The sequence below is a fragment of the Mesoplodon mirus genome (genome assembly GCF_964341445.2).
Source record: "Mesoplodon mirus genome assembly, chromosome: 13".
Taxonomy (NCBI): Eukaryota; Metazoa; Chordata; class Mammalia; order Artiodactyla; family Ziphiidae; genus Mesoplodon; species Mesoplodon mirus.
Genome location: NC_138989.1, coordinates 8,367,720 through 8,393,722, shown reverse-complemented (window position 1 = coordinate 8,393,722; position 26,003 = coordinate 8,367,720). Strand labels below are relative to the sequence as shown.

Sequence of the window (26,003 nt, the reverse complement as noted above, 5' to 3'; positions counted from 1 at the left end):
AGACTGGCCTTGGTCACCCATCGCAGGGACAAAATCCCACCGTCACACATGCATGCTTTGGGGTCAAACAGCCTTTCTGATTGTCAACCACTCCCCCACGCTCGTTAAAGTGCAAGTCCCCCTGAGAAAGGTCAAACTTCCCTGTGGATTAGCTGTCAGCAAAGGAGGCGGGCTGAGTCCAGGGTGGGGCAAAACCAAAGCCAGCGGCTGCTCGGGTCTCCCCAGTGTGCCCAGTGGGGCTGGTCTGAGTCTTTCTGGACACGGCCGCTGCAGGGCTGGGCCCACACAGAGTCGGCTGGGCAGGGCTGCCCTGCGTTCAGCCTCCAGCTCCCCACCCCAGAGGAAGGCAGGTGGACACTCACAAGAGCAGGTTTCCAGGCGCTGACAGCGAGCGCTCCTCCCGCCGGCTGCCCTCAAATGGGTTCCCGAAGGAGCGTTTTCGTATCATGGTCTTCACCAGGATCTGGAGGATAGAAGAGGAGGCTCAGCCACCTGGGGGAGATTCCAGGCAGCATCCTCCCTCGTGCCACTCCACCAGTCCCGTCTACCTCTTCCTTTCTCCCCACAGCCCACCCCCGCCGCCTGCCAGCTCCCAGGGCTTGTGGCTGATGGCAGGCCTTTGAGAGACACCCACCAGGGATCCAGCAGCCAAAGCCATCACCAAGTCTCACTGGCCTGCTCCTCAAATCTCCACGGCTCCCTGGCTGCCAACAAGATAAGGTCTAAACTCCTCAGTCTGACATTCAAGGCCTGGCATAAGCTAGTCTTGGCCTACGTAACTGCCAGGGGACCCTGTACTCCAGGAGAGCTGGCCTGTACTGTCCATCCAGTACCCCTGGTACCATCTGTCTCACCTGAGCCATCACTGGACATGCCCTCCTGGCCCATCAACCTGTCTCATCTTCAAGGCCAGGCCTTTATTTTTGGTGGAAGCCATCTACAACCAACCCAACAAGTAACCAACTATTGCTTCCCAGGTATAATCCTGGGAGGCGGATGGGAGTCACTGCACTTTTAACTGAAATGTAATTCACATAGCAAAAAATTCTCCATTTTAAAGTGTACAATTCAACGGTTTTTAGCATATTCACATCACCACTGTCTAATTCCAGAACATTTACATCACCCCGAAAAGAAACCCAGTACCCATTAGCAGTCAGTCCCCATCTCTCCTCCCCTCCAGCCCCTGGCAACCACCAATCCACTTTCTGTCTCTATGGGTTTGTCTGTTCTCATTTCGTATAAATGGAATCATTCAGTACATGACCTTTGGGGTCTGGCTTCTTTCACTCGGAGTAATGTTTTCAAGGTCCATCCATGCTGCAGCGCGAATCATTGCTTTATTCCTTTTTATGGCCTGGTAATAATCCTTTGTGTGTATATGCCACGTTTTGTTTATTCATTCATCCTTTGGGCTGTTTCCACTTCGGGGCTATTGTGACTAATGCTGCTATGAACAATTTGTGTACAAGTTTTTGTGTGGACACTTTCCACACAAAATGTTTTCGTTTCTCTTGGGTGTACACCTAGGAGTGGAATTCTTGGATCACTTGGTAACTCTATGCTTAACATTTTTAGGGGCTGCCAGACTGTTTTCTACGGTGGCTACACAGTTTTTTACGGTCCCACTAGCAATACAAAATGGTACCAGTTTCTCAGGGGGCTGCATTTTAGCTGCTGATGAGAAATATCTGTCCCAGTCTAAGGAACTGAGGAAACATCCCAGGACACTGAGGGTGGCCAGTCCACGGGCTGGTGTGGTGTGAGGGCAAGAGAGGTCAGAGGTCCCGAAAGTCCTTTTAAGTCTGAGAGGCACTGGGAGCTGGCATGTCCACTGTCGTGGGGGGGAACACTTTGGTGTCCCCCACCCCATCCACCCTAAGACAGACTGGGTCTGCAGCTTGGCTGGGAAACACCTGCCAGAGGAGGGGATCTTTGGGGAAAAGGTAATATCCCTCCATCACGTCCCTCAGCCACTGCTCAGCTTCCCTCCTTTGCCTTCCAGTCTTCCCTTCAGCCCATCCTTTCTGAAACCCAGATCTGATTCCCTTACTCCCTGACTTGGTATCTCTCACCCATAGGAGTTTGGAACTTATCCTGTTACCAGCCAGGGAGTCATGGAAGGTTCATAGTGTTGCTTTTGGCTGCTGTATTTCATGAAGGAATTTTCAAGGAAGTGGCCTCAACACCCTGTAAGGGTCTGGCCTCCTTCCAAGCAGAGCATGATGCCTCAAGCTGTTTCATATATTGACTGAGCCTGTGGATTTTATTTTTAAAGGGTTTGCTGCTAAAAGGGGAAAAAAAAGTGTTTAAAAAAACACTAAAAGGTGGAAACACCCAAATGTCCATCAGCTGATGAAGGGATAAACAAAATGTGCTCTAGCCATACAATGGAATACTTTTCAGCCCTAAAAGGGAATGACTGGCTACAATGTGGATGAACCTTGAAAACATTATGCTGAGTGAAAGAAACCAAACACAAAAAATCACATACTGTATGACTCCATTTATATGAAATGTCCAGAATAGGCAAATCTATAGAGACAGAAAACAGACTAATGGATGCCAGGGGTTGGGGGGAGGGGAGAACAGAGAGTGAGTGCTAACAGGTACGGGGTTTCTTTCGGGATGATGAAAATGTTTCAGAACTACAGAGGTGATGGTTGCACAATATTGTAAATGTACTACATGCCACTGTATTGTTCACTTTAAGTGGTTAATTTTATGTTACATGAATTCTACCTCAATTTAAAAAAAAAGAAAGAAAGAAAAGAGAAACGCTGAGCTAGAGAATGAAGGCTGTGCCCCTTGGCAAGCACTCAAGGTCCCTCCCTTGCCAAGGCCCGAGCTCTGTGGTTCCTGGAACACACAGGCCTGTTTCCTCTGAGCCTTTGCAGGCACCATCCCCCCGGTGAGACTGGCCTTCCCAGTCCTCAGGACCCAGCAAAATGGGCTCCTGCCCTGTGGCGCCTCCCACTCCTGCTCCTCTCCCCGCTGGCCTGTCACCGTGTGATGGCACAGGAGGGTGATTCTTTCTTTCCAGACCCATCTTCCTTATGAGGCCAGGAGCCCCATGAGAACTGGCACTGTCCCTTGTTCACCTCTGTAACCCCGTGCCCAGCACACCCTGGGTGCCAGGAGGGGGCCTGGGCCTCCCCGCTCCAGCCCCTCCTTCTCAGACAGCTGCTGAAGCCCTCACTTCCTCCCTGCCCCCCACAGTCCATTCTCCACGTGGGACCTTCCCAAGGCTAAAACTGATCGTGCCGCTCCCCTGAATCAAACCTCTTGGGACCAAGACTTAAACCTCTGCTGTGGCCTCAGGACTTGTGTGGTCTGGCCCCACCTCCCGTCCAGCTTCACGCCACCCTCCCTTCTTTGCCCCGCTTCAGCCACCCTGGCTTTCTTGAGGTTTCTCATGGACATGATCCCACCAGAGGATCACTGCATTTGCTGTTCCCTTTTCCAGGAATGCCCTTGCCCTTTACCCTCTCTCGGCCTGATTAACACCCCGCCATCCTCTCAGCGTGCATCTTCCAAGAGGCCTCCTCCAACCCATCACCTGGGCTGCATTCCCCTCTTAGGCGTACCCCTCGCAGCCCCTCTGTTACTTGCATAATTTATTTGTTGGTTCTTTGCCCAGCGTCTGCAGGCGCCACGTTTGTTGTATTCATCTCTGTATCCCCTGCTCCCAACACAGGCCTGGGGAAACCACTCAGTGTTCAAGAAGTGTTTCCTGAATAATCAATGCCTATTTCAGACCTCTAGGGTCAGACGCCTTCTCCCAAGAATACCCACAACCAGGAACAGAATAACCCAGGGCGGACGCTGGGAGCCCGACGTCCGCTGCCTTCCCCACAGCAGGCTTGAGGCGTGGGTGCAGCGAGCGGGTGGATGAGAAGGAGGGGGTGTGTATGGGTGAGTGTTCAACAGCAAAGACCACGCAGAGGCCCCTGGCTGGGGAGGAGGAGGAAGATGTGAATGGATGCCCCACCCGGGGGCTCAGGTTTTGGAGGCAGAGAGAAAGTATGTGGGGAAGCAGAGGGTGAGGTGCAAAGCTGGGAGCGAAGGAGCCGGCACTGGGGGCTCCTAAAGGGGTGGTCACTCGAGGCTGGACACGGCAGAGCCCCCGCTCCCAGAGCCCAGGGCCCTGCCTGCCTGCTGGGGCTGGCGCTGGCCAAACACACCCGGGACTCCCGAGGTGGCCACGGTGGGGCAGCCCACCGGACTCTGCCCCTAGGACTGCGGCCTGGGCCCCAGGGCCCTGAGGGTTCTGGTCTCCCTCCTGGAGCCACACACCCTCTGGGCAGAGGCTTAGCAAGTGGGTGATTCCCTGAGTCTTTGAGGTTAGGCCTGAGAACTCCAATTCTAGCTCCTTCTTCCTGGGTCAGGACCCAAACGTAAGGCCATAAACGGGGTCCCAGGAGTCGGGAAGAGCTTTCTGAGGCACGGGAAGTGGGGGCCCTGCCTCTAGCCCTGGCAGCTGCCCACAGGGCAGAGATGAGACGAGCTCAGTCGTCTGCTCTGGGGACTGAAGACCCAGCCAGTGGGGAGCCCGTCTTGGAGACCTCAGCTCCAGCTGCCACCCTGGGCACCTGCCCTGGTGTTTCCCCTCCTGCTCCCCTGACACGCTCTGAAAGCAGGAGTTCCAGAGGGTGCAGTACAATCCTTAGAGAGGGGCTATGCCTGTCTACAGTAACCTCGGCCCCGGCCGTAGACAGAGCTCACACTAGAAGACGCAGGGGCCACCTGGCCTGACGTGTGACCAAGGCCCAGAGGCTGGTCGCTGTAGGTGAGGGGCAGACCCGGCCGTCCCCTGACGTTCAGGCCCAACGTCTCCTTCTCAGTCGCCCGCCCACGTCCCAGCTCATCCTCGCCGGCCTGCCGCGGGCTCTCTGTCCCTGCTCTCAGGCAGTGGTTCGCCCCACCTTACCACGGTTGCCAGGCTGGGTATGTGTTTGACCGAATTCTCCACCTCCTCTTCTGTCACCTCGACCAGCGTGCAGTTCTCATCCTCCGATGGCAGCGGCTCCGCCCCGTGCCTCGTGACCCAGGGGTGCAGCTTCAACGAATGACAGGAGGGGTGAGAGGCGGGCACAACTGGCTCCCAGGAACCCTGCCTATGAGCGGAGCTGGGGAGGGGACGCGGGAGGGGAGAGGCAGTGGCCTGAGGTCAGGCATGCAAGAGAGCAGGCAAGCCAGGCAGAGGCTGGGCGGTGAGCAAGGTGGGAGGAAATGTGAAGCAGACAAAGGACAGAGAATGGGAGGAAGCTACGAGGCCAGAACGCGAGCAGGGCTGGATTCTCCATCTGGCCCCAGGCCTCGGCAGAAGTGCCTGCAATTCGCCGTCTGCGTTGCACGGCTGTCTGAGGAGCAGCCATCACTCCTCAGCAACTCTCCCTGATGCCTGGAAGGCTCAGCTCAGAGCAGGCAGCATCCTCCCCATTTCACAGAAAGGGAAACAGAGGCATGGGGTGGCACAGGGAGGAGGATACAATCAGGAGAGGACACAGGCAGAGGTCTGCCCCCAACCACCTGCCCCTGGGGTCCAAGCCCTTATCTGTAACCTTCTGGGCTGCCCCCTCTTCAACTGCTAGTTAGCTGAGGTGCCTAGGAGCTCCTGAAGCAAATCTCTAGATTTCTTAAAGATCCATGTGTGTGCACGTGGCATTGGCAGGGTTGTAGGGGGTGGATAGGGATCTCTTCTAACAGTGCTTTCTGCAACAGAGTGGAATTCAGCAGGCTGGGGTCAGAGGTGGGGGGTCAAATTGCTCACTAACTTCCTCCCACCCCAACTGTACTTTCTCAAAGGGACAGGCAGGGTCTAAGAAAAGACCCCAGGATTTCAGCAGCAGCCACACACTGGAGCACACAGAAACCTGCTCTGGTCCGGTCTAGGGAGGGTGGATGCCATCAGCCCAAGCCAGTTGGAGCCAGCGTCAGCTCCTCAGCTGGCAGCGGATCCCACTTCCACAAACACAGTGAACACGAGTCCCATATCCTCCCCCACAAGCCCCCAGCACCCCAGAGGCCCCAGGACATGGGAGGGCAGTGGTGCCAAGAAGGACGCAGTGCTGTAAACAGAGGCGCGTGGGGCCTGACCGAGGCAGGGTTGAGCCAGACAATTCCAAGCAGAGGACACAGGCTGAGCCTCCAGCAGACGCCCCAAGGGGCAGCAGCGGCCCCCAGGTACCTTGATCTCAGGTACCACGATCCTCGACTCGGGGTTCTTGTCCAACATGCGGGTGATCAGGTCCTTCAAGTCCTCGGCTATGTCAGGCCTGGGGATGGGAGATACATCAGGGGTGGAGGACGTCACCAAAGGCTCGAAGAGAAAGGCAACTTGGGGTAGACGGACAATACTCACTGATCTGGAAATTCCAGGGCCTGACTCTTGATCTTACTGTGTAAACACATGATCCGCTCATCCATGAATGGGCACTGCGAAGAAAGGTCAGGGACAGGGTGGCCATCAGTGGCTGGCACATCTGTCCTGCAAGGGCAGGCAGCATTCCACATGGGTTGCAGCAGAGAAAGAAACAGCCCAGTGGCCCAATCCAGGGACAAATCAGATCCCATTCCCCAAAGATCTAAAGGACCGGGACTGTCTTTCCAGAAGGGCTGGAGCCTTCCTAACCACACTGGCTTTCCTCTGTAGCTGTGCTTTAACTTACCAACTTATACAAAAGCAAACACTCTTTTCACCCACCTGCCAGTTGAACAATAATAATAATACAAAGAACAATACAAAAGACAAAGCAGCAGCAGCTGTGATTTGTGAGGGCTTAGCCTGGACCAGGCCCTGTACTGAGGTTTCTCAGCACCAACATTTCATTTGGCTGTTACCTCTGCCCGGAATGTTCTTCCCACCAACATCTGCGTGGCTTGTTTTCTCCCATCCTTCAGGTGTCTGATCAAAGCTCACCCGCTCAGGGGGGGCCTTCCGGAGCTCCTGTCTAAAACAGACACCCCCTCCACCTCCATGTGATTTCTCATCATAGCACCTCCCCCTGACATTATATTACATATGTATTTGGGGACTTCCCTGGCGGTCCAGTGGTTAGAATTCTGCGCTTCCACTGCAGGGGACACAGGTTCAATCCCTGGTTGGGGAACTAAGATCCGCATATCACATGGTGCGGCCAAAAAAAAAAAAGAAAGAGAGGGTGGGAGGGAGGGAGACGCAAGAAGAAAGAGATATGGGGATATATGTATATGTATAGCTGACTCACTTTGTTATAAAGCAGAAACTAACACACCATTGTAAAGCAATTATACTCCAACAAAGATGTTAAAAAAAAAAAAGAAAAAGTATCTGTTCACTGTTTAACTCCTGCACTGGAACATCAGCTCCAGGAGAACAGAGATTTTTGTCTGTCTTGCTCACTGCAGACACCCAGTGCCCAGGAACATCCCTGGCACGAACTAGGGGCTTGATAAATACCTGCTGAATTAATGAATGCTTGTATTATTTCTGTTGATCCTCTCAGAAGCCATAAAAAATAGTAAATATTATTCTCATTTTACAGAAGAGAAAAAAACAGAAGCTCAGAGAGGTGCCGTGTCCTGGGAAGCACAAAGCCTAGACCGGGCTGACTTTGAAGCCCATTCATGCACCACCCCGGGGTGACAAGTTGATGCTTTCACCTGGTGGAGGGCCTGACCCAGGAGGAGCTCAGGGATTGTGCTGGAAAAAGAAACCTTTATGTCGGGTGCTCAGAAGGTTGGAAGAGGTCACAGAAAGTGACCTGGTCCACTCCTGTCCGAGGAAAATGATTTCATTAAGAGCAGTAACGAGATAAGGGTTTGGATTGCACAGGTGTATCAATTTGACAGAACATTAAATAGTACACTTAAGATCTGTATGTTCCATGATATGTAAATTTTACCCCCAAAGAAAAAAATGAAAACCACCAATAGTGAGCTCTAGCTAATGACTGCACTCTGAAGCATATGTAAGGAGGTACAATTCTTAACAACTTGGCTATATGATTGAAAATTTTCTCATCAAATGTTGGGTGGGGGGAGGAGATTATAAACTCCTTTACTTCCTCATGGGACTAGTGTCTTAAGCTTTCCTCAATAGGAGTACAAGCTCATGAAAAGGAATAATCCTCACTTTTATTGCTCACATAATCAATCTGAACTTCAGAGTTTAAAATAGAAGCCCCTAAATGTCAGTTATATAAAAACAACAAAAGAAAAACAACAGAAAGAAGACAAAACAGCATTCCCTAAATCAATAATGCCAAACGGGTTTTAACTTCCATTCCAATTCTATTCCTCCAACAACAGCTTCTAGGAACACTGTTGAGAAGAACATCAAAGCAGTACCAGGCTCAGGAAGAAAGAGTGCAGTTATTGATTAGTGATGCCTATCTGCAGTTTAGGATAGGGTAGAGGTGGCACATTTGCTGTCCTTGCCCTAAATTCATCAACTACTGTATTTACAACCTCTAGAGCCTCTGCCGATCCTTCTGTTTTAACAGCTCGTTTTTTCACACATATGACTATCATATACAGCTATGTATATTTGGGAAGGCATCTTTTTTCATATTCAGATCTAATTGTGCAAATAAAATGAAATAACTTTTTAAGTGAATAAGTTCTATCTCCCTGCAAGGAGAGATAACTATTAATCCAAGGGGGCAACCCACAACACCCAGGATACAGGACACCCCACCCTGTTACCTGGCCAAACACAAAGCAGTACAGCGTCACACCCATGGCCCAAACATCCAGTGCCTGCAAGACAAAGAGCTCCGTGTGAGGGGCCAAGGGGCAGTAAAGGGTGCCTAATGCTTTCACCTGTCCAGCAACCAATCCTTCAGCTTTTCTTTGGGGAACCACCTGTTCTTGACTGCTCAGTCCATGGGAGTTTGGATGGGGCTATTCCTGCTCCCCAAACCCCATGCCTCTGGGTGGGCACATGACTCAGGCCTGGCCAATGAAAGCAACACTTCCCCCAGGCACAGTGATTGGTTCAAGGATGGGCACATGACCCAAACTGAGCCAATCAGAGCCAACCCCAGGATTTTCACTGGAGCTCTTCATAAAAAAAAAATGCTCTTTCTATTGAGGCTGGTAAACTGGTAGAAAGTAGTCTGGAGCTGCTGATGACCATCCACCTGGGGAGGAAACCAATTCAGGAAAACAGAGCTGAGGGGACTTCCCTGGTGGTCCAGTGGTTAAGACTCCACACTTCCACTGCAGGGGGCACAGGTTCATCCCTGGCCGGGGAAGTAAGATCCCGTGTGCCACGTGGTGCAGACAAAATTTTTTTTAAAAAAAGGAAAACAGAGCTAGGAGATGGAGAGATGGATTCCTCTTTGAATCCCTGTATCTAGCCAAGCCTGAAAACAAACGCACCTCGCTCCTCATTCACATGGTCCAATGGATTCACTGTTTAAGCCAGTGAGTTGGGTTTTTGTCACTTACAGCTGAAAGGACCATAACACAGGCAGAACTCCTCACTGCAGGCAGGGCCAAACCTACCTTCCCAGAGAAGATCTTCCGGGTCTCCGAGAGCGACTCGGGCGCCATGAAGGCGGGAGTGCCCACGGTGTTAGAGAGGAGGGCGTCGCTGCCCTTGAACTCGTTGCTCACGCCAAAGTCCGCAATCTTGACATGCCCATCTTCTCCAACCAGCAGGTTGGAAGGTTTGATGTCCCGGTGGATGATCTTCTGGTAGTGTACTGGGGGCGGGATGGGAGAGAGGGGGGCAGGAAAACCACGTGAGGAGCTCCATGTGGCCCACACAGCCCAGAGACACAGGCAGGAACCTCTCTGTTCTCCCAGGGTCCCAGGCCCTTCCCAGCCTTCCCCTCTCAAACCTAATGAATACCCACAGCTCTGAAAGATAAGGGGAGCGTCTCTAAGGAAGTTGTCCCATCCTCCAAAGTGAGGAGTGAAACACTGACTGCCGACAGCAGTTGGTAACTGCCTGCTGCAGTCTAAGTCATGGGCGCATGGAGAGTTTTTGTTGAGCTTGAAGCCTCAAGACTGTGGCAAACATCTTTTCATTTACTAATGCCACCACTGAACCTGAACACCAAACCAACAGTGACTGGAGCGGGTCAATTTGAAGTGTGAAGCACAACAGGACTGAGGACTTGGCTAACTGTTCCTGCCTGGATGTCAGCTCATGGGAGAGGACAGTCCTATGGTTTGGAAGACCCAACTGCATTTCTGGGGTGATGATGATGAAGATGATGATGATGATGGTGATGATGAAATGATGATACTGGTAATAGGAGCAGCAGCTGACTTTGCTGAATGCCCAGTCTGAGGCCTTGCCCTGTGTTAAGTGCTTCCCATTCACCCCATTTCAATCTCACAACAATCCTATGTGATAGGCAAAGGGTATGAGTCAACATGTTTAACAACCAGAAGCAGAAAGGACACCCTGCCAGTCAGAACTACTGATGTCCTGGCTGATTGCAGACCTGGCGAGAGATATTTTATTCCCATTTTACAGATGAGGAACTAAGGTTCCAGGAGATTAACAGGATCCCAGGGTTGTTGGGAATAAGGGAAGACGCAAGGCACTTAACAGTGCCTGGGATGCATAGAAAGTGCTGGATAAACAGCCACTGACACTATTGCTCTTAATTTTTCTGTGTGGCAGGAAGAAGGGTTTCTGCTCGCAGGGTGCATGGCTCCAGCAGGTCTCTCTGCAGCTCAGACAGTTCTTTTTCCCACACACCTCCCTGTGCTCCGGGAGGGAAATAAGAAACCCTCCACCTTCCATCCACTACCTGGGAATGCTAAGCACCCCCTGGGTGAGAGTCCTCCCACAGGCCCCACTTACAGTACTCGATGCCTTTGATCAGATCCTGGAAATAGAAACGGGCCTGGTCTTCAGAGAGTGGTTTGAGGGTGGGCACTTCCATCACAGGCCTGAAAAGTCGATACATGCATGAAAAGCAAACCAGACATGCTGGCCTTTGCCCTCTCTCACCACCTCACTCAGCTCCGCAGCTCAAGAAGCTTCAAACATCACACCTGCTGGGAATGGGGACACTCACCCTTGGTTGACCAGTTCAAACACTGTAGGATAGAGAAGGGGGTGAATGGTTACACTGGGAATTTAGAAATCCATCTTCCTCCCCCTCCTCCCCAACTCCCAACCACCCCTAGAAACACCAAGAAGCACTGAAACTAACATTGGGGCTGGGGCGAGGAACAGTCCACTGAACCAAAACCATGGAAGGTTCTGCTTTTCTAAGTTCCCATGAGGAGACTAGGGGTCAGAGATTTCTGGTATCCCTGGGACCCCAGCCTGGCTGTACTTCTAGTCCTCAAACAGCTGAGGACCCTCTACCAGAGAAAACAAAGCAGGAAGACCCGAGACAGGTGGGGGTGGCTCCTGGACTCCTTTCATTTTCCTCTCATACCTGGGGGGTGGGGGCGACTCCCAGGGATCTAACTGATGCTAAACTATGTCCTCTCACTCACACCCAGGTCCTGGGCTACCTTATGTCACAGAAGAGGTCTAAGGGGACACAACCCAAACATCCATTTACTTAGGCACAAAGAAGTAGCCCTAGGGGACTTCTCAACCCTAGCAAAGTTTCAATTCAAGAAACAGCAAGAACAGGTTTCGATGACCCCTCTCACATTTTCCAAGCTGCCAGGCTACATCAAGAATTGTTGGGTAGGACTTCCCTGGTGGCACAGCGGTTAAGAATCCGCCTGCCAATGCAGGGGACACGGGTTCGATCACTGGTCCGGGAAGATCTCATGTGCCACGGAGCAACTAAGCCCGTGTGCCACAACTACTGAGCCCACGTGCTGCAACTACTGATGTCCGCGTGCCTAGAGCTCGTGCTCTGCAACAAGAGAAGCCACCACGATGAGAAGCCCACGCACGACAACAAAGACCCAATGTAGCCAAAAATAAATAAATAAATAAATAAATAAAAAGGAGAACATTGTTCCAACTCTTCAGCACTCTGTGGTCAGCTGGCCCTCAAACCCTTTCCTGTGACTCTCAATCTAAACCAAGACTGGGAGCTAGAGGCGGGGGATGGAGATCTCCCCACCACCTCAAAGGCCAACTCATCCTATTCCTCCTAAATGGGCCCTTCTTGACTCACAGTCATGTGCGACATACAAATGCCTCATTCCCTGCCAGCTTCCTCCCGGCCCTGTGTATGTGGGGACCGCCCCCCCAACCATCAAGTATTACATAAATCATATTCAGGGAATGCACAGTTTTTTCGTTGTTGGGGGTGGGTGGGTTATTTTTTGCATTTCTAAAAGTGGAGGTGAAATTTTCAGAACATTAAACTATTTTAAAATGCATGATTCAGGGCTTTCCTGGTGGCGCAGTGGTTGAGAGTCCTCCTGCCGATGCAGGGGACACGGGTTCGTGCCCCAGTCCGGGAAGATCCCACATGCCACAGAGCAGCTGGGCCCGTGAGCCATGGCCGCTGAGCCTGCGTGTCTAGAGCCTGTGCTCCGCAACGGGAGAGGCCACAACAGTGAGAGGCCCGCGTACCGCAAAAAAAAAAAAAAAAAAAAGCATGATTCAGTGGCATTTAGTATTCCACTGCCTCCAATGAAAGCATCACCTCTATCTACTTCCAGAACATTTTCAGCCCCTAAAAAGAAACTCTGTGCCTCCCCCTAGCCCCCTGGCAACCACTAATCCGCTTTCTGTTTCCATAGATTTGCCTATTCTGTACATTTCATATACGTGGACTCATACAATATGCAACCTTTGGTAACTGGCTTTTTCACTTAGCTTGTTTTCAAGGTTCATCCATGTTGTAGCATGTATCAGTACTTTGTTCCTTTTATGGCTGTATAATATTCCATGGTATGGATATGCCACATTTTGTTTATCCATTCATCAACTGATGGACATTTAGGTTATTTCCACATTTTGGCTATTATGAATAATGCTGCTATGAACTTTCATGTTAAGTATTTGTGTGGCTATCTGTTTTCAATTCTTTGGGGTATATATTTAGGAGTGGAATTGCTGGGTCACGTGGTGTAGTTATTTTAATTTTGTTCTGCTTGTACAAATGTAACTGGGAATATGAAGCTGTACCTTAGGAAATGAAAAAAACAGCACAGTGGATTTCAAAATCCAGTGGAGAATGACTTTGGAATTGTCTGTTTTCTGGAAGCATCTACCCACACTGGAGCTTCTTATGGAAGAAGGGTTGTTTCAAAGGTTGTCCAAGGGCTGAGGTGGCCAAGGGGAAAGAGCCGGCTCCTCAGACAAAAAGAGGGCTTAAAGATTCTGACCTGAAAAGGAACTTAACTCCCCGAGGGCCCCACCCTGTTTTCACATTCATCAACCAGTGTTGGCCAAACCCGTAGTTAGGGGAAATCTGTTGTGGCTTCAGGCTGTGGTTAGAAGCAAAAGTAATGGCGCTGAAGGTAAGGCTTCCACCGACAGGAGCACTGGTCCCCTCAGCTCTCTTTCCCACCTTGGTTATGCAAACTTAACTTTCAAGAGCTGCTTCATGAATTTCTGTGCTTCCTCCCAAGCACTATAGCTCAGTTGGCATGAGGGAAGCTGGCCTGTTGAAACAGGTCTATTTTCAGGCACTTACAGTTTCACCGCTCCTGGAGCCGAGCAGTGGTGGCAAGTTTTTAACCCCAAGAAATACCAGTCGTATTCTCTACCCTTTGAGGGTCAGGCCTGCAGGTGCAGAACCCTTGCTGATACCTGCAGCCTGGCTTCACAGACTGCCCTGTCTGTCCTCACCACACACAGCTGTGGCTGGAAACTAAAAAATAACAGTGTTGGGATTTTTTTCAAAACCGCTGGAATCACATACCAAAATCGCATGGCTCCTTCCCACACTGCCACCTCAAGAAGTGAGAAACTCTGTCCATGAAGCTGCCTGGTCCAAATGGCTTAGGAGACTCTTCTTTGAGGCTTGGGTCACGTTCTTTACACGCTCATTCAACTCCTCGGCTCAAAACCCTCAAGGGGCTCCCTTCTCGCTCAGAGTAAAAGGCAAAGTTTTACAATGGTGTGAAATGTCCTCTGCCGTCTGGTTTCCACTGTCCTGCACAAATGTCACCTCAGTGAGGCATCTCGAGGAGCCATTCTGTTTCTCAATTCCCCAACCTGGAACTCCTGACTCCCGTGTCCCTGCTCAGGTTAGCTTTTTCCCATGATATTGTCACCTTGGAAGCCTATGCCTAATACTTAGGTCTGAGTGTGTCTGTCCATCCTCACCAGAGCAATGAAGTGCCCTGAGGGAGTGGGGGGGGGCAGTTAAGTTTCGTTCCTTGAAGAGCCTAGAACAGGGCCTGACAAACTGTAATGTTCGTTGAAAGAACAACCCATCTCCTCAGAAACAGCCCAAAGCCATTCGGTGTCAGGTCTGGGGCCCCAAGCGAGCAAATTATGCTGGCAATGCCATTCTGGGCCAAAAATTATCTTTTACATTTTATGATTTCTTCTATATTTCCCCAACTTACTCGTTTGCCTACCATTTTTATAATCTGGCCCTATCTATATACCACGTAAACTATTGTTTATTTCATACTTTTCTTTAAGTTGACTTAGTGTTAAAACTTTTAGCCTTAAAAACTTATCCTGGGTAATAATATCCAGGAAATCATGAGTTTAGTGTGCTGGTTATAGCTTTTCCTATGCAATGATAAATTAAATCAAAAAAATTTTTTTAATGTTGGTCCATATACCACCTAAAATCGTCTCATATATTTAAAGTGGTGTTGGTACCACATTTTGAGAAATTATGATTCTGTGATGTTCATATTTTTATTATATGAATGTTTCACAATTTTTTAAAGTTATCAGATCTGATGTTCTTTATGTGTACCTTCTAAAATGTTTCTAAAGGAAGGTTTTTAAAGTTCTAAAATTGGAATCTGGCTGCACACTAGATGCTCTTAAGGAACTGGCATTAACTTTTCCAGGTGCAATAACGGTAGGATTATTGTGATCATGTAGGAGATGCAGGCCAAAATGTTTAGGGGCTGAAGGGTCAAGATGTCTGCTACTTTTACTCTTGGGTGGTTCAGCAAAAAAAATACAGAGAGGGCTTCCCTGATGGCGTGGTTGAGAATCCGCCTGCCAATGCAGGGGACATGGGTTCGAGCCCTGGTCTGGGAAGATCCCACATGCCGCAGAGCAACTAGGCCCGTGAGCCACAACTACTGAACCTGCGCGTCTGGAGCTTGTGCTCCGCAACAAGGGAGGCCGCGACAGTGAGAGGCCCGTGCACCGCAATGAAGAGTGGCCACTGCTCGCCGCAACTAGAGAAAGCCCACGCACAGAAACGAAGACCCAACACAGCCAAAACTAAATAAACAAATAAAATTAAAAGAAAAAAACAGAGAAATGGATGGGTGGGTGGCTAGACTGATAAAGCAAATATGACAAAAATTACTAACTGTTGAATCTGGGCGGTAGGCATACAGGTACTCATTGTACTCTTCTTTCAACTTTAGCATTTTTCATAATAAAAACCTGGGTTGAAGGGGGTGATGAAAAATAAAATGTCCTAAGCAACAAGAGCATCCTTGGAATTGAACCATGGCAACTACTGTAGGGGAAATTGAGCTCTGAGCTCTAGTTCCAGACCAGACCCATTATTTATGATTAACCACTCCCTGTGCAACAAAGGATCACCCTGTGCTCATCCAGGATACAGACTGGGCTTGGCCCTGCCCATACCACTCATCTCCTTAACACCCCTCCCGGCTGTCATCTGTACCCACGCGAAATGCATACGCTAGTCTGAACGCCTACCCAAGCCAGACAACAGCGGGACACGTGACCTGCTGATCACGCCTTCCTGGGCCTGAGAGTCTGCTGTCCAGCTTTGAATTAGTCCTGCAGTTCCTTCCCTCATCAGCACTTATGCTGGGAACTGACTGAGAATTGCCCCATGTCCTCATCATTTTTTAAAACCGAGGTCTCTGAGGACATACCTGAGTCCTTCCTTTCAGTGTGCAGGGCCCAGACCCTTCAATGGCCCCTCAAGCCTCCAAATGCCCCATCATGGCCTCCCAGGCCCTCCACCTTCATCCCCACCCCCTCTCCCTGGTTTCCTCTGCTGCAGCCACATGTTTCTCAAACACGCTAAGCTCTCACCAGCCTCGGGGCCTTTGTACCTGCTGTTTCCTCTGCCTGGAATGCTCTTCCTCAGATGCAACAGGGCTGTGTCCTTGATACTCAGGTGCTAAATGGTCACCTCTTTTCTGCCGTGGCCCCTCCATCTCTCTCTCACATCACCCTGTTTAATCTTCTTCAGAGTATCTATCTGAAGTTGATTATCTGCTTTATTTACAGTCATCCCTCGGGATCCATGGGGAATTGGTTCCAGGGACCCCCGTGGATACCAAAATCCATGGATGCTCAAGTTCCTTATTTAAAATGGCACAGTATTTGCATATAACTTATGCACATCCTCCCCTATACTTTAAATCATCTCTAGATTACTTATAGTATCTAATACAATATCAATGCTATGTAAATAGGTGCCAGTGCATTTTTACTCTTTGCAAATTCAAGTTTTACTTTTTGGAACATTCTGAAATTTTTTCTTTTTAATATTTTCGATCCACATTTGGTTGAACCTGCAGATGCAGAACCTGTGGACACGGAGGGCCGACTGTAGTTGTTGACTATCTGTCTTCCCTGACTAGAATACCAGCTTCATGAGAGCAAGGGCCTCATCTTTCATACTCATCACTGCATTCTTCGTGCCTAGAATGGTGTCCAACACACAGTAGGAACTCAATAAATATCTGCAAATGGATGAACAGGACACCCAGATAAAGTCCCAGCAAGAACTCCTATCCACCTCCTGCTTTGAACCAGGGGTGTAGTCTTCTGTGTGGGGACCAGTTGGAGCAGGAAAGGGTGGCAGATGCCAGGGGCAGGGGATGCCTGGAGAGCACCCCTGGGCTTTGGCAGGAGCAGCTGCCTGAGCAAGGGTGGCAGGAAGCAAGGGCTCTCTTACCCATGTACAGATGGTCCTCATTGGGGTCGTCCAGGACCTGTTGGCATAGCCACATGGAACAGGCCGGAGATGAGGAGCAGGAGAGAGGAAGAGGGAGAAAAGGTATGAGCAGGGAGGAAGCATCGTCCACATGACTGCATTTGCCAGTGGGAGGGCTGCGCTTTCCACTGTTTTTCCTAGTTAAGATGAAGGGCACAGGAAAAAACCCAGAGTGTGTGATCCAAATGGCCATCTGGAAAATAAGCGCGTTCTAGCCCAATCCTCAAGGGTCCTAAATACCCAGAAAGGAGGTTACAAAAAGGAGGGGGCAGATTCCTTCCCTGGAAAATGTCTCAGGTTGAGTAAGAATCCCACCTGTCTCCTAGGAGACGACGGACTGGTCATCAGGGTGAAAATTCAAATCCTGTCCCCATTCCCCCTGCCCTGGCAGGAAATGATGTCTCCCTGCCTGGAACTGCCACAGCACTTTCTTTCTCTCTTTTACGGCCTTCCTGCTTTCATTTTATCACTATTTCTATCTTCCTCTCTCCAAAGGGCAGGCACCATGTTGCATCCACCTTGGTTGCCTCCTTGGTGCCCTCTAACAGGACTAGGCACCTAGTAGGTGCTCAGGAAATGTCTGATGAATGAATGAACAGGCAAGCTGGCAAAGAGTCTTGTTGGATGGGGAGCCCACACACCACAGGGCACAAGGGAGAAGGGAGATCCTGCCAGGACCCAGACACATGCGCTAACCAAGTGCCCTTGGGCTTCCTCTAAGATGGCCGACTCAAGCATCAGTGAGTTGAAATTGTGAAACTCGGTGTGACAGGTGGAGATAGCCTGCAGCCACCATCTCTCTTCTTTTGGGAAGAAACAAAGAGACTCCTTGGCTAGACTGGTCCTCCCACCTCTTCCCATACCACACTCGCCTTCCCTAGTCATCTAAGAGTCACAGGACAAGAGCCCTGAGAAAGGGATGCATCCTAGGCAGAGGCCTGGGACAGCCAACCTGGAACTCTAAGCCCTGCCCTTCGAGGAAAAGTCAGACCCAGGCACTTGCCTACCTAGAGTTCTGTTATTTTTCTTTGAAAAAATCACTTACGTTAATGTGTAGGATTATTGTTGTTTTTAAATGAATTAAAAATTTGTTTAGTTTCTCAGTTTTAAATTCTAATGTGATAAATATTAATAAACATAATCCCCATAAGCAAAAGTTTTCTGCATTCTTCAATTATTTTTAAGAGCATAAAAGGGTCTTGAGACCACAAAGTGTGAGATCTAGAGCAGGGGTCGGCAAATTACAGCATACAGGCCAAATCTGGCCCTCCCCTGTTTCTGAAAGTAAAGTTTTATCGAAACACAGCCAGGCCCATTTGTTTACATGCAAATGGCTGCTTTTGTGCTACACCTACACATATGTATAGTAGAAGGAGAACCAGCTCCAAAAAGAGAAACAGGTGAAGGGCAAGCCTCAGTATCCCTCTGAGCCTCAATTCCTTCATCTATAAAATGGAAGTAGTAGTCCGAGCGAAGGATGAGGATTACACAAAATAACAGGGTGAAGGAGCCTGGAGAAATAACTACCACTCAGCCCTGCAACAAGCTGTTTGATGTGATGTGGCTCTCCCTGGAAACCAGTGGTATGGCATTTTGATAATAACAGAGACAGGGCTGGACCATCACCATTCCTCCCTCTCTCCTCCATGTCTCCCCACCTCACCTCCACCAGCTTCACCACGTTGGGGTGGTCCAGCTTCTTGAGGATGGCAATTTCCTGGTACACCTGCTCAATGGGGCCCCTGGGCTGGATGCAGCCCCTGGGGGCTGGCCGGGTCCCTCGGGGAGGGGGGCGACCTGGAGGAGACATGAACCATCCAGAGTCAGGGCAAAGAGACTTTCCTCTGCAGAGGGGGACTGTAGGCAGGACAAATGAAGTGGGGGGGCTCTCAGAAGGGCTGGAATGGCTGATGCCATACAGGGGGCTTTATTTACTTATTTATTTATTTTGGCTGTGTTGGGTCTTCGATGCTGCATGTGGGCTTTCTCTAGTTGCAGCGAGCGGGAGCTACTCTTCTTTGCGGTGTACAGGCTTCTCGCTGCAGTGACTTCTCTTGTTGCAGAGCATGGGCTCTAGGCGCACAGGCTTCAGCAGTTGCAGCACGTGGGCTCAGTAGTTGCGGCACGCAGGTCCTAGAGCACATGGGCTTCAGTAGATGTGGCGCACTGGCTCAGTAGTTGTGGCTCACAGGCTCTAGAGCGCAGGCTCAGTAGTTGTAGGATCTTCCCGGAGCAGAGATCGAACCGGTGTCCCCTGCACTGGCAGGCAGATTCTTAATCACTGCACCACCAGGGAATCCCCCACCAGGGGGCTTTAAACAGCCTTCTCTTCATCTGACTCCTCTGCTTCTGGAAACACTGGAGACCCAGTCCCCTTGCCCAGCCTTCTGTTCATTCTCTCCTTCCTGTCCCATTCCCCAGGCCACAGTGAGAATCAAGAGTCCACTGAGGTACAAGGAAAAGAAGTCTGAGGTCTAGTTCAGCGATCTCAATATTCCCCTCCCTGGGGCTCGGTTTTCCCACTCCATAAGATGGACAAAAACATTATCCTTCACCTACATAACTCATGGAAGTAGCAGAGATATAAAATAAAGTCCAGGATAGGAAAAGAAGGAAGAGCTGATGAGAGAAAAAACAAAGGACTTGCTTGGCCCTGCAGTGACTGATAGTCAAAAGGTCACAGTGATGGAAAGGTCCACAGTCAAAACACTTACACTGCATGTTATATGTAAGTAAGGATCTAAGTGTGACTAACAGAACAGAATGTGGATGTGTCAGCCTTGGAAAAGTAAAAGCAGAGGTGCAGGTGTCAGAGTGGGATGTGAACAGAAGCAAGGCAAGTTCCAAGGAAAGATACTTGCTGCATCTGCTGTAACAAGGAAGAAAGTGACAAGGGCAGTAACAACAAAGGAGCTGAACATCGTGGTATCACCTCATTGCCTGGTTAGGGAAAGGGAGGAAAGGAGTGGTTTAAGTCATCCTCAGAGGAAGTCAGAAGTAAATGTCAAAAATTAATAAATCAAGAAATAATGGCACAAGGATATTATCGGGCTCAGAGTTCAGATAAGCAGGATAAACCAGGGTCCTGGTGATAGGACAGGGTTTTGCGATTTATGTTTCCTCTTATCTACTTTCTCTTTTCAGCTCAAGCCAACATTTTGCTCAGCACTGCTGGCAGGGAGCTTATGCTAGAGCAGCATATGCTCACCTACACCTGATCACATGCAGTAACTACCAGCTCCTAAAAGAGCTAAAAGTGGGGGCTGCCTATAGGGAGAGGGAGGAGTACAGCAAGAAACTGTTGATCTCCATTATACACTCTTCTGTTCTTTTGCATTTTTGTAGATATAATTGAAATACCTTATGGTATTTCAATTTTTTTCATTCATCATTTTAAAATATATAATTTAATGGTTTTTAGAACATTCACAAGGTTGTGAAACCATCACCACTAGGTCTTTTTTTTTTTTTTTTGGCTGCATTGGGTCTTGCTGCACACAGGCTTTCTCTCTAGTTGTGGCGAGCAGGGGCTACCCTTCATTGCAGTGCACGGGCTTCTCACTGCAGTGGCTTCTCTTGTGGAGCACGGACTCTAGGTGCACGGGCTTCAGTAGTTGCAGCACGTAGGCTCAGCAGTTGTGGCACACGGACTCTAGGGTGCACGGGCTTCAGTATTTGTGGCGAGTGGGCTCCATACTTGTGGCAAGCGGGCTCTAGAGCACAGGCTCCGTAGTTGTGGTGCACGGGCTTAGCTGCTCTGTGGTATGTGGGATCTTCCCGGGCGAGGGATCGAACCCATGTCCCCTGCATTGGCAGGCAGATTCTTAACCACTGCAGCACCAGGGAAGTCCCTCACCACTAAGTCTTGAACATTTTCAACTCCCCCACAAAAAAACTCATACCTATTAGCAGTCAGTCCCCACTGCCTTTTAACCCCAGCCCCTGGAAATCACTAATCTGCTGTCTCTGTGGATTTACCTATTCCGGACATTTCATATAAGTGGAATCATACAATATGTGGCCTTTTTTGTCTGGCTTTTCACTTAGCATCATGTTTTCAAGGTCATCTGCGTTGCAGCACGTATCAGAATTTCATTTCTTTTTATGGCTGAATAATATTCCATTGACTAGACAGACCACCTTTTGTTTATTCATTCATCCGTTGACAGACATTTAGGGTTGTTTCTACATTTTGGCTATTATGAATAGTGCTACTATGAGCCTTCATGTATGAGCTTGTGTGAACATGTGTTTTCAATTCTCTTGGGTATATATGCCTAGGAGTAGAATTGCTGGGTCATATGGTCACAGCATGTTTAACTTTTTGAGGAACAGTCAAACTGTTTTCCTCTGAGGGATTCTTTTTACTTGATACCTATATTACTTCAATAAATATTTTTAAAAGAAAATGAATTTTAAAACGTCAGCAGGAGGCCCAATGCTGTCTTAGGGGAATCCACCCAGGACACCTCTGCAGGGGACACCATTCAGTGGGTCTTCTCTGTATTGCCCCAGCCCCTGCACCTAAGAACAAAGGCCCTGGCCCAACAAACTCACGTGGAAAGCCCGCCTGTCGGATCAGTTTCTTTTTGGACAGCACCTTCATTGCCTGTGGGAGGAAAGACCCCACATCCTGGTTAAAATGGGGAGGAGGGTGGAGGGAGAGTTCCTTCCACTCCTACGCCTGCCCAAGCTGTCAGTGTCCCAGCAGCCACAGGACAATGTAGTGAGCACCTTGTCACTGGAATGGATCAACTCCACAGGTTGTGTGGAAGCTGGAGTCCTGGGGTCCCTCCAGGCTGGAGGGTACTTCCAAGGTTCCAGGTCAGCTCTCCCAGCTGGGAGGCCACAAACCTTGGGATTCGCTACCACTGAATCAAGACACAAGTGAGCTGGAGTGATGGGCAAGGGACATTTTACACGTGGGGAAACTGAGTTTCAGCATTTATGTCACTTGTCCAAGGACACATAATTGGCACACAGGAGAGCAAGGATTTGAACCCACATTGGACTGATTTCAAAGTCTCAGCCACAGGGCAGTTTGTCTCACTACCACCCAGTTCTTACTGCTACGGAGGATGTAGAAAGGGTAGCCCAGAGTAAGGATATGAGACGTTTGCTGAATTTATTCACTCAATCTTCCTGAGCCAATCACTTCACCTCCCCATTTCCCCACTTCCTTCCTAATGCACAGAATAAACATGACCTAAGAATAAAATGAGTCAACAGCTAAGAAAACCTTCCAGGAAGGCAAGTGCTAGAAAGGAGTCTTTTTCTTTGGACAAGGATGGGGGCAGGGAGGGGGATGTGGATACTTACGTAGTAGGTATTGTCATTTTCATTGTAGGCCAGCTTGACCACGCCATAGGAGCCCTGGATAAAGGGAGATGCCTGTGACATACTATCCAGAAGTTATGATCTGCAAAATGAGGACCCTAATACAGAGCTTGCAAACTGGCAGCCCATTGGCAAAATCCACCCTGTATGCTGTTGGATCTGCAGTTTTTAGAAAGTTTGAATTGGTGGCCAACATTTTAAAACAGGTCAGATATAAAAATCCAGATTCTGATATGGATATGGAGCCATAATCATTTCCATATGTTAACAGTTTGCCACAGTCCTCACCACTCCCTACTGTCTTATACCTAGCATGTTTTCCTCATTTATATTATTCACTTGCTCTCTGTTGGCATTTGAGTTTTTGACCCTTGCAATGATACTGCCCATTGGCTGATATAAAAGCAAAAACAGGTGTGAGAGTACCTTAAGGAGAAAAAAAGCCAACACCAATGTTGGTGATATGGAATTTCCCTGGAAGCTTTGTGAGCTTTTGTAGAAACACAGTACGTTGTAAAAACAAAACAAAATAAAACAAAACAGATGGACCATAAGTGACAAAACCCTCCCCTTCCCAGCCTCATCTCCAAGGACTCCTCTCCCACTCCCAAATCTAGTGGAGTTCCCTCCACAGTATCTGAGACATCCTTGGTAGGTATGGAAAACCAGCCTGGCTCCTGGGATATTTACCTTTCCAATTTCGTCCTTCAGTGTGTACTGATTCAGCTGTACACAATCCTGGAAAATAAGTAGAAACACATAGAATATGAATTGTAAGTTTGCAGCTAGATACATTTTTCACAAACTTAACAAACACCTTAACCAGGACCCAAATCAAGAAAGGGAACATTCCCAGCTCCCCAGAAGCATCTCCCGTATACTGGCCCCTGTCCAGGGTGACCACTATCCTGACTTCTACCAGCACAGTTGTTGTTGGGTGTTTTTTTTTTTTTGGCTGTGCCACGCAGCATGTAGGAGCTTAGTTCCCAGACCAGGGATTGAACCCATGCCCCCTGCAGTGGAAGCCTGGAGTCTTAACCACTGGATCACCAGGGAAGCCCCGAGCAGCACAGCTTTTGTACATTGTAAGAGCGTAATTATATAGTATGTACTCTTTTTTTTTTTTTTTTTTTTTTTTGTGGTATGCGGGCCTCTCACTGTTGTGGCCTCCCCCGTTGCGGAGCACAGGCTCCGGACGCGCAGGCCCAGCGGCCATGGCTCACGGGCCCAGCCGCTCCGCGGCATATGGGATCCTCCCAGACCGGGGCACGAACCCGTATCCCCTGCATCGGCAGGCGGACTCTCAACCACTGCGCCACCAGGGAGGCCCTAGTATGTACTCTTTTAATACCCATTTTAAAGGTTCTTCCCACTTTTAAAAAGTTCATTTATTTACTTTTTAAAAGTTAATTTAAAATTAAACAATAATCCATGACTGTGTTATCCTGTAAAAAATGTAAAGTGATACAAGAGGAGAAAATCTGAGTGTCCTTAGCACAAACAAAAGTTTCTTAACAGTTTCTCAAAAGTTCTTTTTTGTATAAAAAAAAGTGCAAAATATAAAAGGAAACAAATGATAAATTGGATTTCAATCAAAATTAAAATTTTTGCTCTTTGAAACACTACTGAGGGCCTCCCTGGTGGCGCAGTCGTTGAGAGTCCGCCTGCCGATGCAGGGGATGCGGGTTCGTGCCCCGGTCTGGGAGGATCCCATATGCCGCGGAGCGGCTGGGCCCGTGAGCCATGGCCGCTGGGCCTGCGCATCCGGAGCCTGTGCTCCGCAACGGGAGAGGCCACAACAGTGAGAGGCCCGCATACCGCAAAAAAAAAAAGAAACACTACTGAGAAAAAAAGGTAAGACACAGACTGAGAGAAACTATTTGTAACACAGTGGACAAAAGACTGGTATCGAGAACATATAAAGAACTCTGGGCTTCGCTGGTGGCGTGGTGGTTAAGAATCCGCCTGCCACGGGCTTCCCTGGTGGCGCAGTGGTTGAGAGTCCGCCTGCCGATGCAGGGGACGCGGGTTCGTGCCCAGGTCCGGGAGGATCTCACGTGCCGCGGAGCGGCTGGGCCCGTGAGCCATGGCCGCTGGACCTGCGCGTCCGGAGCCTGTGCTCCGCGACGGGAGAGGCCACAGCAGTGAGAGGCCCGCGTACCGCAAAAAAAAAAAAAAAAAAAAAAAGAATCCACCTGCCAGTGCAGGGGACACGGGTTCGAGCCCTGGTCGGGGAAGATCCCACATGCCGCGGAGCAACTAAGCCCATGTGCCACAACTACTGAGCCTGCGCTCTAGAGCCCACAAGACACAACTACTGAGCCTGCGCACCTAGAGCCCGTGCTTCACAACAAGAGAAGCCACCGCAATGAGAAGCCTGCACACCGCAACAAAGAGTAGCCCCACTTCGCGACAACTAGAGAAAAGCCCAAGCATAGCAATGAAGACCCAATGCAACCAAAAAAAAGAAAAAAACTTTAATAAATAAATAAATAAATAAATAAGAACCCCTACAACTCATTAATAAAAAGAAAACACAATTAAAAATGGGCTAAAGATTTGATAAGCTATTTCTCCAAAGAAGGTACACAAATGATCAATAAGCACATGAAAAGATGCTCAACATCATTACTCATCAGGGAAATGCAAATTAAAGCCACACCCACTAAATTGGCTAAAATCAAAAAGACAGACCAAACCAAGTATTGTCAGAATGTAGGGCAAATGAAACTTTCATATGCTATGGGTAGGAATGTAAAATGGTGCAGCCTCTTTGGAAAACAGTTTGGCAGTTTCTTAACAAGCACTTCCCATATGACCCAGCCATTCTACACCTAGGTGTTCACTCAAAAGAAGTGAAAACTTGTGTCCATGCAAAGACTTGTATACAAATGTTCACAACAGCTTTATTAGTAATAGTCAAAAACTGGAAACAATCCAAATGTCCATCAATAGGTAAATGGATCAACAAACTATGGTATATATCTGTACAATGGAATACTATTTAGCAATTAAAAGGAATGAACTACTGGTATGTGAAAAAATACGGATCAATCACAAAATCCTTATGCTATGAAAGAAGCTAAGCTCAAAAAGAGCACACACTAAATGATTGCACTTATATAAAACTCCAGAACTTGTCAGCTAATCTATAATGAAAAAAGGCAGGTCAGCCACTACCTGGGAAAGGGGAGGTGGGGGAGGGATGCGTTGCTGGGCGTGCTGGAAATGTCTGCGATCCTGATGGGGGTGATGGCTTTAGGGACATACATCACAACTGATCATACTGCACATCTGAAATATGTGCAGTTTATTTCACTTCAATTATACCTCAGTATAGTTAGGCTGAACATGTTAAGTGATACAAGAAGTAAAACTGGGAAAAGAAACACGATAGAAAGCAAAACTTCACGTGTTACAGAGAAGCCCAACATTTCCCTTGAAACCCCTCCCAGGCCCCAATTCTATCCCTCTCCCCGAACCTTGATATCAGTTTGGTGTATAAAGTTCTAGGCCTTTTTCTATGTAAATGCACACATACATGCATCTGTAGAAAATAGAGTACTGTTTTGGGATGGGGTTGGGGAGGCATAGACGGTGTCACACTAAATCAGTTCTCAACCTCCTTTGACTGGAGTTAGTTCCACGTCAGATCTGCATCTTCGA

General features: G+C 48.9%; 1 protein-coding gene across 4 annotated transcripts in view; it reads right to left on the bottom strand.

Moving 5' to 3' along the window:
• Positions 1–26,003, bottom strand: part of CAMKK2 (calcium/calmodulin dependent protein kinase kinase 2) — a 56,555-nt gene that overhangs the window by 12,930 nt on the left and 17,622 nt on the right. For all 4 annotated transcript variants that reach the window (XM_082641362.1, XM_082641363.1, XM_082641365.1 and 1 more), the window contains 13 exons: positions 23,028–23,075; positions 22,320–22,373; positions 21,558–21,609; positions 18,664–18,797; positions 16,962–16,998; positions 11,025–11,046; positions 10,808–10,896; positions 9,493–9,692; positions 8,689–8,742; positions 6,365–6,438; positions 6,191–6,278; positions 4,931–5,059; positions 363–463 (listed from right to left, as the gene is read on the bottom strand). In XM_082641362.1, coding sequence (XP_082497488.1) covers positions 363–463; positions 4,931–5,059; positions 6,191–6,278; positions 6,365–6,438; positions 8,689–8,742; positions 9,493–9,692; positions 10,808–10,896; positions 11,025–11,046; positions 16,962–16,998; positions 18,664–18,797; positions 21,558–21,609; positions 22,320–22,373; positions 23,028–23,075 — 1,082 coding nt within the window. The remainder of the gene's footprint in view (positions 1–362; positions 464–4,930; positions 5,060–6,190; positions 6,279–6,364; positions 6,439–8,688; positions 8,743–9,492; positions 9,693–10,807; positions 10,897–11,024; positions 11,047–16,961; positions 16,999–18,663; positions 18,798–21,557; positions 21,610–22,319; positions 22,374–23,027; positions 23,076–26,003) is intronic.